The 14,620-nt window shown below is 34.6% G+C and overlaps 3 protein-coding genes across 3 annotated transcripts; all 3 read right to left on the bottom strand.

The window, feature by feature from the left end:
- Positions 1–1,433: 1,433 nt before the first annotated feature.
- OCT59_019685 (uncharacterized protein) lies at positions 1,434–2,168 on the bottom strand (the record flags this gene model as incomplete). Its single annotated transcript, XM_066143705.1, has 1 exon — positions 1,434–2,168. One exon carries the CDS (start codon positions 2,166–2,168, stop codon positions 1,434–1,436), a length of 735 nt encoding a protein of 244 aa, XP_066005430.1.
- Positions 2,169–2,206: 38 nt separating this feature from the next.
- OCT59_019684 (uncharacterized protein) lies at positions 2,207–3,709 on the bottom strand (the record flags this gene model as incomplete). The annotated part of the gene is made up of 3 exons (XM_066143704.1): positions 2,207–3,286; positions 3,346–3,518; positions 3,583–3,709. The coding sequence occupies 3 exons, from the start codon at positions 3,707–3,709 to the stop codon at positions 2,207–2,209; spliced, it is 1,380 nt and encodes a 459-aa protein (XP_066005429.1).
- Positions 3,710–5,616: 1,907 nt separating this feature from the next.
- OCT59_019683 (uncharacterized protein) lies at positions 5,617–6,282 on the bottom strand (the record flags this gene model as incomplete). Its single annotated transcript, XM_066143703.1, has 1 exon — positions 5,617–6,282. One exon carries the CDS (start codon positions 6,280–6,282, stop codon positions 5,617–5,619), a length of 666 nt encoding a protein of 221 aa, XP_066005428.1.
- Between the last annotated feature and the right edge of the window lie 8,338 nt (positions 6,283–14,620).

Genomic DNA, 14,620 nt, shown 5'->3' with positions numbered 1-14,620 from the left:
CATTTCAATACAATTTATAGTTTATCGCACTTGCGATAATATCATATGGATCATTTATAGTTTATTTTTTATTTTTCTAGGAACGACTTAGGACCTGGTTGCCAGATGAATTTCCCACATAAGCATTGCAATACTATGAATATCAGATACAGAAATATATTCTCTATCTTCCAACAATAACTTCGAGCGCTTCATAAGGAAGATTTCCATATATAATTAATGGTTTATCGGCATATCTTTTGAATTGGAACTTTCGTAAAAAATGCATAGCGCACCAATTTATTAATGCGATTATACAATCACATGATACAGTGGTGTATAGGGATGACGCACTTATTGCGCATGATATTTTTTCATCGCATATGCTACTTTAAACTTGGAGTTTGAAATTGCAAAGTGTGTATCTTTGCTTTATTTTTTTTTTATTTGGTATTTTATTTTTTAATTTGGGAACATCACTAACATTCTCTTTTTTTTCTTTTATTTAGGAATTCCGACAATAAAAAGAAGTAACATGAAATAAAAAAAATCATCCAACTAGCATAAAATTATTTATCTCATTGAACCTAAAGATAACCCTTCATTATAATAACTATTTTAACCAACCACGAGAAGTACAAAACAAGCTAAGATTAAGAGACATGATCAAAGTTAAATTCCAAGAATCAAATCAAGAAACACAACCAAAAGCTTTCTAAAAAAAAAGGAGGAACATTAATGACGCTCTAAGATTAAAAAAAAGATGCAAACTATTTGTGAAATTCATACTGAAGTCCAAGGTATTTCTAAAATAAAAAAAAAAATATTATTAATAACGTTTTCAAATAGAAAAAAGATACTGAAATAAAAAAATGCAAAAATTACCTTTCCAACAAGATCTATACCGAAGTTCAAAGTGTTTCTAAAAAAGAAAAAGAAAAATAATGTATATAAGGTTCTCAAATAAAGAAAAAAACATTAAAATGAAAAAACGCGACACCCACCTTTCCAACTTGCAATTTTTCTAAGTCCATATCAAAGCTCTAAAGAAGAAAGAACAATAGCGTTAACAAAAAAGATACTGAAACGAAAAAACAGGATACTCACCTTTCCAACTTGCGATTTCAAGGTTCATACTGAAGTCCAAAGTATTCCTAAAAATAAAAGGAAAGAGTATTGTTAATAATAATGTTCTCAAATAAAAAAAGACACCAAAAAATTTACCTCTATTTGCGTATTGCGAATCTATTAAAACATTAACTGCATAAAAATTAAGTCACAAGATTTCTGCCAATAAAATTTAGTGGAGTGACCTATGCGACAATTGTGATACATGATTTGCAATAAACATACATGTATGGGACAAAACGGAATAACTACCATACATACATCACCATACATTGATCACCATACATATATATATCGGTCACTATACAATAAATACTAAATAATCTTTAAAAAATATTGAGTTTCTTTGGTTTTGGTGTAGAAGTTACAACATCATCAAATAGGTAAAAAAGAGATCTACTTTCGTATTCTAGGATCTCTTTTATAACTGACTTATGCTTACTACCCCTACCTTTAAAAGATTGTCTAAAAAAATAAGTAACTTGTTGATGATTTTTTTTTTCTACAGGCGCGCAAGAAAATGCCTTTACACCCCATTGCTTATGAATTTCCATAAACTCGGATATGTGATACACAAGAACATGTATGTATGGAGTAATTGCACTTGGACTGTACAATCCTTTTTCAATGCGATTTGAATTTGGGATAACTCTATCTGGAGTTAAAAACAATTCCAGCCAGTCTTCTGCTTCAAATTGAAACTGGTGTGGGTCATAATCTTTTAGTTTAAGATTGGAGTAAATTAGGTTGAATCTATCCCACAACTCCCGAATTTTTTTGGCTCGTAAAGGTGGTAATATTTGACCTAAATTAAAATCTTTTAGAACTTTTAACTTATCATTACCCATTAATGATGTATAATTCCATGTATTAGATCCATTCTCTTTCCAAAATTGAAAACGAACTCCAATTCTGTTCATTTCTTTCACAATTTCATTACGACATACATTATCAAATTGATCAACATCTTTTAATTCTGACAAGACTAAGCTCCAAAGACGATCAAAAATTCGAAGCATAATATGAAGCTCATCTGGAATCCAATGATCTAAGGAAATCATATTAAAGAGTGGCTTTTTACTATGACCTGGATATTCATTTATTTTCTCCATTTTTTTACTAATCTTCCAATTAGTTTGATTATTAACTTGGTCATGCTTGGATATCTGACACCATGGGCAAAAATAATTTGAATTAGCTGCATTAAATCCAAGACATATAGACAAAAACTTCCAGTCGAGCTAAAGTACAACTCAAACTTCCAAATTATATTATTAATTTTTAAACCATAATTTTTAAGATCATTTAGTTCTTGAATGAATGGTGACATCATAACTTCCAAAAGTTCATAGCTCTCTATCCCTGGAAAAAGAATGGTTGTATAGTGATGATCAGGTTTGTGAATGTTTTGTTCATCATTCAAAATCCCCATAGTAATCATAACCTGTTTTATTTTCCTTCCTACGTTACGTCCATCTCCAGATATACGTAAATGAATTATTGGATTACTTATATCCAATACCCCTTTAAAGATGAGAGCTGGTATAATATATGTTAGAATATCTTTTGCACTACGATGCCCTCCATTTGTAATGTTTTTAATTTCATCAGTTATCCCATAATCAAAAATATTTGAATTTTCAACAAAATCTAATTCGTCTAAAGTTGGAATAATTGGAATATTAATAAGAGTAATTTCAATTTTCTGATTCATATTTTTTGTTATTTTAAGTCGTTGTTCAGATACTATCCATTCACGTTCTAAATCAGGTTCCACTGCAATTAAAGCCCTATAACCCTCACGAGACATGTAATTTTGGTCAATTACTTGTACTATTGAAGTGAGTTTTTTTTCTTTTTCTCTATCATCCTTTGATCCATAAGCAATTTGAAAGCCCATATGCTTAACATTATACGATATTTGCTTGAGAATTACTTGATCCTTGCCATAAATTTTAGCTCCTTCAATTTGAACCTGTTCTTTCAACTGATCCCCAAATTTGCGTTGTCTTTTATATATCATTGATTTGCCACAATGCTCAATTGGTTTTATTTGTTTTAGTTGAATATTACTATTACTTTCCCTTTTACTTTCTCTGGCTTGCTTTAATGTTTCTAAGTGAATTCCAAAAAGATGTATTCCTGACATTAATGTCTTTTCATTATTAGGAAAAAGTTTCTAAAAAAAATATATTTTAATAATTAATTCAATTCTAGCAGTAAAAATTTAACACTTACTCGTATAACGGCATTTGCTGCTGCTGTTGGAGACGTGTTTGAGCAAACATCTTCTGAAAAATTTGACCCATACATAACCCTAAAAAATGGCTTTTCTCTTATATAATTGATAGAACATTCTACTGTTTGCTTGTTATTACCTCGACCCCAGGTAGTTTCAACACAATAAGAATCTGGAATTTTATATTTATTTTTCCCCTTGAGAGTAAGCTAAAATTGGAGGTTGAAGATATAGACCTTCTTTTTTAACTCTATAATGATAGCTCCGTCTGCCATCAGTATATAATATAACATCTGTTTTGGGGTATTCGGTAATTTCTTTAGGAATGTTTTCGCAAGTTTTTTTAGCTTTAATTTTCGGCATTGTTAAAATTCTGTGTAATACAGAATGTAAAATTCAAATAAAAAATAATTTTAAGAATTTATAAGAATATTCTTTAAAAATAAAAATATAAATGTAATAAGATGGAAAAAAAATAAATAAAAAAAAAATAAATAAAATTTTTTTTTTCTTTTTTTTAAAAGCAACCAGAATCGTCACTATCGCGATACTCGAATTTATTTATATCCGTACTATTATTGTCGATTATACTTTATAACTATATAAATAAATCTATTTTTAGTATTATATTGTCAATTCATAATTAAGTTTTTTTTAAATAGTAAGCATATTGTTTGATATTACCTTTTTTGTTTACAAACAAATAGCCGATTTTACTAAAAAAGAAAATTTTTTTTTTTTGGTTTAAATATTTTTTTGGTTTAAAAATGAAAAAAAAATTTTTTAAACCGAAATTTTTAATATTTTTTTTTTTTTCGTTTTAAAAAAATTTTTTTTTCTTTTTTTTTTCGTTTTAAAAAAAAATTTTTTTTTTCATTTTTTTTTCGTTTTAAAAAAATTTTTTTTCATTTTTTTTTCGTTTTAAAAAAAACTTTAAAAATCTTTTTTTTTCGTTTCAAAATAGAAAACTTTTTTCTTTAAAAAAAAAAAACTTTAAAATATATGTTTCCTAATCATTTAGACAATCACGACGAACTGGAACGCCAGCTTTAAACATATAACGGAAGAACGGGCATGTATATTGAGTATATACATGTATATATTTTTTATTGTTTGTTTGAGAAACATATTAACGTTTCTTCTTTCTTTTTTGTAGGAATGTTGGCTTTAACGAACTGGACTTGAGCATTTAATGGAAGGCGAAAGTGTAAGTAGGTATAAGAGGGAGGTTTTGTTATTTTGATTTGAGAAACATATTAACGTTTCTTCTTCTTTTTTGTAGGAATACCAGCTTTAACGAGAATTTAATGGAAGGTGGAAGTGTAAGTAGGTATGAGAGGGAGGTTCTGTTTATTTGATTTGAGAGACGTATTAACGTTTCTTCTTTCTTTTTTGTAGAAATGCCAGCTTTAACGAACTGGACTTGAGAATTTAATAGAAAGCGGAAGTATAAATAGGTATAAGAAGGAGGTTTTGTTGTTTTGATTTGAGAAGCGTGTTAACGTTTCTTCTTTTTTTTTGTAGGAATACCAGCTTTAACTAACTGGACTTGAGAATTTAATGGAAGGCGGAAGTGTAAGTAGGTATAAGAGGGAGGTTTTGTTGTTTTGATTTGAGAAACGTATTAACGTTTCTTCTTTCTTTTTTGTAGGAATACCAGCTTTAACGAACTGGACTTGAGAATTTAATGGAAGGCGGGAGTGAGTAAAGTAAGTATAAGAGGGGGAGGTTTTTTATTTGATTTGAGAAACGTATTAACGTTTCTTCTTTCTTTTCTTTTTTGTAGTTTTAATGAGCTTACGAGCCAGACTTTGAGACTTTAATAAAAAGCGGGAGTGCAAGTATGTATGGGTGGGAATTCTTTTGTTTCACAAACGAAACCTTTTAGTATATTCAAAACCGTAGCTCGTTAATTTAGGTGATTGTACAACCAAGTCTTTTTAATATGTTTATTTTTATTTTATACAAATCTAGTTTCTACATGCAATTCATGTAATGTATAGTACTTTTTAAAAATTAAATGCATTAGCCGGAAAAAAAATTATAAATAATTTGTTCTATTAAATTTTCTATATTTAATTATTTTAAATTTGTAACCTTCTTTCAATATTGATCAACTGAAGATGTAACACAATCTGGTGAAAGGAGATACCTAATTTATTGGCTTTCTCTATAATTGAACCTATTACTCATGCAAAAAAAGTTTTTCTTTTATTTTTACCCAGAAAAAAATATATTTCTTTACATTTCTTTTTTTTTATTTTATCTACTTAATGATCTATTATTCTTTTTTTTGTAATCCAGAAATGGATATGTAAAAATCCACCCTCACATTTATTACTCTTTACATCCTTTTCTTGTCGGGGTTTCCATTCAATAATTACTTGTCCTCGTTTATATCGTGAGTTCCTTTGTGAATAAATTTTAAATTTTCGCTTCCGATCAAGAGGATTTTCTTCTTCTGTATCTATATCATCAAGATTGGTCATCACCGAAGTTACTTCATTTCCATGATAGAATTTGGTTCCCCAATTTGTATCACCAAAGACCTGCGCTAGCTTACTTGACGTATCTGGCCCCCCAAAGATGCACTTATAAACACGAGATTTGTTAGAATAGTGATGAATATTCCCACCAAATGTAGCAAAAAACTGACTTTCAGTGCAGGCCACAGTGACAGCCTTTAATCCAATTTTGGTAAAATGACAAGGAAGTTGGCGATGAATTAAAAAAACTAGTGTTTTTTTAAATTCATTTATAAAATTTTTTGGAAGCTTGTAAAAGCCTACGCGAGAAGAATTATATCGGCGTATAATTGCTTTATGCTGACTTAAACCTCGCTTAGATTTAAATGTCTTTTTACATATAGAGCATTGTAAAATATCTTCGGTAAAACTTATGGGCGAAATTGGAGTAGGAGGTAATATATAAGCCATTATACCTGAAAAATTCAATATTAACCCAAATAAATAAATATATATAAAATTTTTTGACGAGTCCTTTCTTTTTTATTGATATATATTCAAAAAAAAAACCTACTTGTTAGTCTGGAAGATAAAAATTTTGGTGTTATATGAGAAATGGGTTTTTTGTAAGAGAAATGGGTTTTTACACGACTATGTTTTGTCTAATAATTTTGGTTCGCGACAAAAATTTTTTACTTCAGCTGGTCATTTAGTCAGATGACAACTTATCATCTGATTTACTAGTGTTACAGTACAATTCTGAGCATGATCTGTTCAGGAAAATCTTTATTTTAACCTATAATTTCAGGATAGACAAATCCGCCGATATGCAGTAAACGTAAATCAAGAAATATTATAATGTCGATGTTTAACATTTTGTTGAATAACTCGTCAGCCAGTGATCGGAAAAGGATAAAACTAACTCTCTCCCGTTCTGCTCACTTGACAATATTTACGGAAAAAATAAAAAATTTTTTTTGAAGTTTTTTATTATTTTTTCTTTACATTTTCTTTATTTTAGATAACTACGACACTTTACAAATGGGTAAAGATAACAAAAAGAAAGATAACAAGTCTAACAAAGATACTACTTCTAAACGTCCTGCCTCTAGCTCTCCAACTGGCAACGTTTCTGGTCAAGGTTCCTCTATGTCTGGTCCTTCGAACACTCCACCTTTGACCACCTCTACTAATAAACGTACCAGAGTCAGTGCTGAAGACTCTGTCATGGATGTTGATAAACCTCTCACGCCTCCTGGCCCTGTTGAGACAGCTTCCGCTGAGATACCTTCTCAACCTGATACCTCCTCTCTTGATGCCTCTCAACACGCCCCTAGCGATAAAGGCAAAAGCCCAGATATTACTCCCGCAGTATCCTTCCCTGAACGTGCTGCTTCCCCGGATGCGTCCCAAGCTGCAGTACAGTCTCAACCTACACTTTTTTATGCCTCGGCTGCTTCTAATGACGTCGAAGGCTTTTGGACTCACTTCGTTTCGAACCGCGACACGTGCGACGCGGTTGATAGGCAACTTTCCTTGTTTCCCTCTTATGGTAGTCGTGCCACGTGTAGTGGATCCAACGATTTGAAGAGGATCATCGTCCACTTCCGAAAAAAGGATGATCTTGATAAAGCCACAGCTTCCGCTATGGATTCCTTGTTTGGCTTGCATTTCCATGCATATGACCCCCAGGCTATTAAGGCAGACGAACACGCGCGTACCCTGGTGGTTACCGATATCCCCCTTTTTATAACTGACGCTCTTTTGCGTAGTACCTTTTCTCGTTATGGCAATATTACTCGCTGCCATACCCGTTTATCTAAACTTTATCGTACTGCATACATTACCTTTGAATCTACTGGTGCTTTACAGAACCTCGACTCCACCTGGGGCGTCCTTTGTGGAGGACATTGTTTGCGTATTTGCCCTGCTACTTTCTCGCACGAACCAACGCGCTGAAAGACGCGCTTATGTTGCTCTACTTGCCGGTCTTCCGCGTGGTACTATAGCGGTTGATCTTGCTGAAATTGCTGATGAAATTTCCGCTAAATCTATCAATGTTCCCTTCTCTATGAATTCTTACAATCCCAAACCTTACGCCTACTGCCATTTTGCCTCTGAAACGGCTATGGAAAATGCTAAATCTATTTCATGTGCCTTCCCAAGAAAGTTGGCCTTACCTGGCATTCTCCGGATGAAGTTACTTCTCTTTGTCATCGATGTGGTCGCCCTCACTGTAACCCTGATCGATGTGGTTCTTCATCTAGACCAAACCGCCCTTCTCGACCTTGGCAATCTAATGACAAATTACGTGCTTTGTATAACAAGCATTTACCTCCCTCTCATCCTGCTAAACGACATAACCGTTTTGCTCGCCCTGATAACAATAATGATGGACAAAGCTGTACCAATGCTTCTCGCCATCGCTCTAAATCCAGACCTAATAACCGACAACAATCTCGTTCCCGTTCTCGACATCGACCATGGAATCGCGACAATCTTAACAACAATAATAATAATTATCGTCGTCGTATTCCTGATGCTAAAGAGCTTGATTACTATATTGACGGCATGGATGTTACTTACCCTGCTCCTCCTACTGTGCTTACCGATTGGAAATCTATTGGTGCTGCTTTTGAAAAAGTAGTTGAAGAGTTAGCCCTTCTTACCACACAATTTGCTACCATGAACAGCCGCATTACTAATTTGGAATCCGCTATGGCTGCTCGTACTCCTGTTCCAGGACCTTTTATCACAAAACCTTCTTCCTACATCCCTTCCTCTATGCAAGGATGGGATGATACAGTGAATCAAACCAATAATAATATCCTCGTGGATGTTAATTCTCCTCCTTTGCAATCAACTAGTGGTTTTTCCCCGATTCCTCATTTTGCTCCCATTCCACCTTCTAACGTCGCTCCTTCCTCCCCTATTGATATGGAACAACGTCTCTCCTCTCTTTCTGATACTGTTGCCTCTTTGGCTGGTTCAATTAAAGAAGGAATCCAACAAAACAACCTCATCTTAGCTCGGCAACAAGGCCAAGCTAATCAATAATTGTCCTCTTTTCTCCCCCTTCTTTATTACCGATTTATCAGTGTGTAATAATGATGGACAATAAAAAACATAATTTTTCTCCTCACCCCTCTCCTTTTATTAAATTTGGTCAAATAAATGTTAATGGTTTATGTTCTCCAGTTCGACAACAACATTTGCTTAATTTTTTTCTTCACTCTTCCTTTGGTGCCCTATCTATTAATGATACGTGACTTTCCCCTTCAAATGCTAAATTTATTTTTAAAAACGAACACTCCCAACATCACTTTAAGTCCTATTGGTCTTGTTCATCTTCCTCTCGCCCTCATGATGGTGTTGGTATTTTGTTACGTAATCCTCTTCATAAACACGTTCAAACAATCGATCCGTGGAAAGGTCGACTTCTTAAATTAGATTTGTTTTTTCATCAAACTAAAATTTCTATTATTTCTATATATTATCCCCCTTCTGGTTCTGTTCATCAATCTATTTGTAATGATCTTATTGCTAAACTTCTTTCTTGGCTTGATTATGCCAGAACTAATAATTATTCTGTAATTATTCTTGGCGACTTTAATATTGATGAAGTCGCTCATTCCAACTATTCACACAATCATTTCAGACTTCTTCGTTTACTTTCCTCTCAGTTTTTTACCGATCATCAAGCTCACTCCTCTACAGATGGTCCTGATCCCACCTTTTTTCATGATAATGGATCTTCTAGACTGGATTATATCTGGTCTTCACCTGGTTTTCCTGCTCCTGGTCTTTTTTCGCAAGTGGTTACTTGCCCAAATCTCCTTGATCGCCCTTTTACCGATCACAAAGTTCTTATAACTGTTTTTGACTTTAGTTCTTGCCTGGCTATTTTGGCTAAATCTCGTCTTAAACAAAAAAAAGAATTGCGTACTATTTTCTCTTACGCTTCCACTTCAGTTGAACAATGGAATAATTTTACCACTGAAGTAGATGATTCTCTTGGAGTTTATTTAGATAGACAATATTACCTTAATTTTGATTTCTCCTCTCTTTCTCTTGATCGTATGTGGCATGCATTGAAAGCTGCCATAATTGGTGCTGCAATAGAAACATTACCTTTTCATAAAGTCTCCAATACACGCCGACATTCGTACTCTCCTGAATTAACCAAACTTATTGCTATTAACAAGTTTTTAGATCGATTTTTATATCGTCTTACTACTCATCATCCTAATCGGCCTACTCAGCTTGCGCAAATGACTGCTGCTTTGCCCTCCCATCTTGACGATCTAGCAACTTTACTTTCTGATTATTCAGTTCCTACCTATTCTACAACTCCTGCATCTGTATTTAAATCGTTTTTACGATCACAGAAGAATTTAGTTTCTGCCTTTTTATCTACTAAATTCGCCCAACACCTTACGGACTCAGTGGAATATTATACCGCATTGCGTGACGAACACTTTTCAAACTCGCTTGGCACCTTTATAGATTCTGCCTTATCAGTAGAAAAACGTTCGATTGTTCTTGACCGTGTCCTGGTCGTCCTGGACTCAACTCCAACTTTATTAACGGATCCTTCGGATATTAAACAAGCTACTATCTCTCATTTTCAATCAATTGTTTCTCCTCCGTTGGTCCACTACTCCTCAATCACTTCATTTCCCGCCCGCTGGCAACAAGCTTACACTCCTCTTGCTAATGTGTCTACTGCATCATATGATCCTGTTTTGGCACCTATTTCCCTACAAGAATGGTCTGCTGTGATTTCCTCCATGCCAAATAACAAAGCTTCCGGCCCTTCAAAAATTTCTTATGAGATGATTAAACATTTGTCCGGTGAAGCCTTGGATTTCTCTCTTTTACTTGCCAATACCTGCCTTTCCCACGGTGATATTCCTGCTGACTGGCGTGAAGCTGTGGTTTATCCTATTTCTAAACCCCACGAATTTGATGCTCAACTCAAGAACACTCGACCTATTACTCTTCTGGAAACGGTTCAAAAATGTGTAATTAAGGTCGTCACTAATCGTCTTTCTAATATCCTTGCTGATGGTAAAATTCTTCAAGGAGGTAACTTTGCGGGTCTACCTGGCGGTTCTACTGATGTCCCTATCAAAATGCTTGATGCGATTATTCATCAACAAAAACATGACTCTACTAATGAACAGGAACTATGGATCGTTTCTCAAGACATCTCTAAAGCTTTTGATTCTATGGATTTAAATATGCTTAAATTAGCTTTAGATAGATTACATATCCCTGCACTTTTAGTGCGATTTATTTTGAATCTTTTTACACGACGAAATAATAAGATAATTACTTGTCATGGCGATACAGCTGCTTACAGAGTACGTGTTGGTATCGATCAAGGAGAAATCATTTCCCCTCTTCTTTGGGTTATTTATTTGGACCCTTTACTTACTGTTTTGAATCAACAAGCACGAGATCCTTTTATTTTAAAATCTTCAGCTCTTCTAAATTATTCTCCACTTGAATTTGAACAATGTTCTTTACCAATTTCACATTTAACGTTTATGGATGATTCTACACTTATTGCTTCTTCAAAATCTGGCATAGAAGATCGTCTTTCTATTACTGCTGAATTTTATACTTTAAATAATGTTCAAGCCAATTCAGCAAAATATGTCCTTCTTTCATCCTCTTCGCCTTCTTCGAAGATTACTTTTGAACTTTCACCCTCTTTTATTGTTTCCAATACTTTTCTTTCCCTTTCCTCTTTACCCCTCAATACTTCCTTTCGCTTTTTAGGCGTCTGGTTTTCTTTGTCCGCCTCTTCTAATTTTGTTCTCAAACAAGCGCGCTCCATGGTTAAAGATATGGCAGCTCTCCTGGGACCGAAGAAATTATTAGCACAACATGTGGCCTATCTCTATAATGCTGTCCTTCTTCCGCGATTGGAATTTCGTCTTCAAACTACCCTTTTCTCTGAAAGTACTATTCAATCAATAGTCAAGCCTATGTTTTCAGTACTTCGAAGAAAAGCTGGTCTTGCTGCGACTACTCCGTTGCCCTTGTTATTTCTCAAACTTCCCTTTTCGATTCAAAATGCTTTTTATCGTTTTCTTTCTTCCCATATCGCATCTTGGCAAAAAATTTTCACTCATCCTGATTTCAAAGATTTTGCCCTTTATGCTATCTCCTACCTTCAAGGGTATTTGGGTGCTGAAAGTTGCCCGACTACCATTAATTTAGAACCATGGTCACAGATCATTTCTTTGCGAACGCACACTTTGTTTAATTCGTTATTGTTTTCTTCGCGTTTGAACATCACGTGGTCTCTTTCCTTCCGACCTCCGAGGCGTGATCTACAACCTGCTCTGCCACTCCGATCTATTCTACCACATTCCATTTTTCAATCGAGTTGGAAACTTTGGAAAAATTTGAATATATTTGTGCTTGCTCAATTGGTTTCTCCTTGTGAACGTTATCTTATGAATTGGCTTGACCTTCGTTATCTTGGCATCGTTGGTCGTAAAGGACGGATCCCTAATTGGTTTACATTTATCAATAATAATTTTCTCTCTTCTTCTTCTTCTTCTTTACTTTTATCTTTATATTTTATTAATTCTTCTTTTACTTTAGCTTCTATTTGTTTATTAGATCATACTGTTAAAGATTATCAATTTTATCCTCAATGGGCTATTAATCTTGATTCTGCTACTCAAACTTTATCTGTTGGTCGTGTGTGTATCACTTATAAGAAACAAAATTCGGCTATTATGTCTCATTGGCTTCCTGTATCTACCTCGGCTGATGAACGATCCTATAACCCTTGTTCTGGTTGTGCTTTTAACATTCCTGCCTTATCCAAGAAATCTGCCATCAAACAGCGCTGTAACAGCGAAAAGTGTTTTTTCAATGTTACCCTATCGGAAACTGTGGGTTACCTACCAGAAATGCCAAAGTTTTTGCGGCCTATCTTCCCATTACTCTATCTACTTCATGGAGTTATGCCACTTCCTTGGCCCTTGTTCATTTTTCGAACGCGTCTTCCACTCTTTCTCCTTCCTTTAAAGATAGAATTGATGATAATATCTTGCCGCTTTCTGTGCAAAATTTGTACACAGATAGTTCGTTCCATCTTACCAATGCTTCCTCGCCTTCTTCCATGACTTCTGCTTGGATTGCTCTCGATGATGATGGACTTGTCCTAGAATCTTCTTCCATGCATCTTCCTTCTTACTTCCCTTCAGCTTTGCGTTCTGAAATCTCTGCTGTACTATTAGGATTGAGCGCCCTCTCCCATGACTCTTCAATCTCTATTCATACTGATTGTAGTCAATTAATTTCACTATGGACACGGTTTGTTGCTGCTCCTTTCTCACCGAAGCTGCTCCGAGAACCTAATCATCTTCTTTGGCTTTCTATTCGACAACTTATCATGGATCGCAATCTCAATGTCGATTTGATTAAAGTCCCTGCTCATGGCGATGATATTTACAATATACAAGCGGATTCCCTGGCAAAAGATGCTCATTCGTCTTTACAACCCGCTGCTCTGCCTTCAGTATTTTGTTATGCTCCATGCTTGTTGACTTTTAATTCTTTGCCGATTGACGTGAATATTCGTCATTTTCTCCGCTCTATAGCAGACGCTCGTGCTCTTTTATCCTTTTGTTCACTAGCGCGTTTTACTGCTCTTGGTTCTCCTTCACTTTTTGATTGGGCTGGTATATATTTTTGCCTTTCACAAATTAAAGGTTTCGCTTCACATAGGAATGGTCGTCCTGAATTTTGGATCTTCTGCATTAAACTTCTTTTGGATATGTTGCCTACCTTAACTACTCTTCAACAACGCAAACCTTATTTGTACTCTCCTGACTGGCTCTGTCCGCAGTGTAATTCTGCTCCTGAAGATTTGAATCATCTTTGGACTTGTCCTTATATTTTACCGGAATTAAATCCCTGTTTAACACACCGGTCTGAAGTCATTAAATTTAGAGATTCTTGTTTATCTTCCTTTCTGTCCTTGAAATCTTTGGATATTTCTTTTCAAACCGAATTTTTTGCTTTGGATTGCTGGAACTATGAAGCTCCTTCTTCATCCTGTCTTTGGCTTACTCGAGGATTGTTGCCTGCGCACTTAACGGCATTTTTGAATCAGCACTTTCCTCTCTCTGTTATATACAAGACTATTTCTCCCCTTCTTAATGACTTCCAAATCGAATTATATGGTGAAATTTGGTTATGTCGGAACGTTCTTTTCCATGCTTGGGAAGAGTCGCAGGGTATCTCGGCTGCTTCCAAATTACGTGGCCCATCTACAATCTCTTCTTTCATTGCTACTTCTTTACAGAAACACAACTCTTCTTTGGCAACAGTTTCTCAGGATTCCTGGATTTCTTGGATATCCTCTTCTATAATTCGGGGTGGATCATGGATCTCGCACCTGGATTTTCTGCGCCGCTTAACAGTTCAACCTCTTAGGGTCTCTTTCTGGTAACGGACTGGATTTTTGGATGTTGGATAGTTGACTCACACTGGCCTTCGGGTAAAGTTGGGGTATGCGATTCTGTAATAGTTTAGTTTTTCTTTGCTTTAATTTATTTTAGTTTAGATTTCTTTACTTGTATGAGTCATGAAGCTACTCTTTTTATTTTTTATTAGTTTATTTTCTTATTTTGTAATATTGTTCAATTATATTTTCGAAGTCCAAAATATAAATAAAAGATAAAGTCATAAGACTGTTTGTACAGGAAAAGGATAAAACTAAGGTGTTCGTGCACAGAACAGGTAGCATGGTTATGGGGTTCGATTCCCCACTTCTTGG

Source organism: Rhizophagus irregularis, chromosome 29, assembly GCF_026210795.1.
Source record: "Rhizophagus irregularis chromosome 29, complete sequence".
NCBI classification, from domain to species: Eukaryota; Fungi; Glomeromycota; class Glomeromycetes; order Glomerales; family Glomeraceae; genus Rhizophagus; species Rhizophagus irregularis.
Note: the sequence above shows the minus strand (reverse complement) of the source record. Positions and strands in the feature narration are given on the sequence as shown.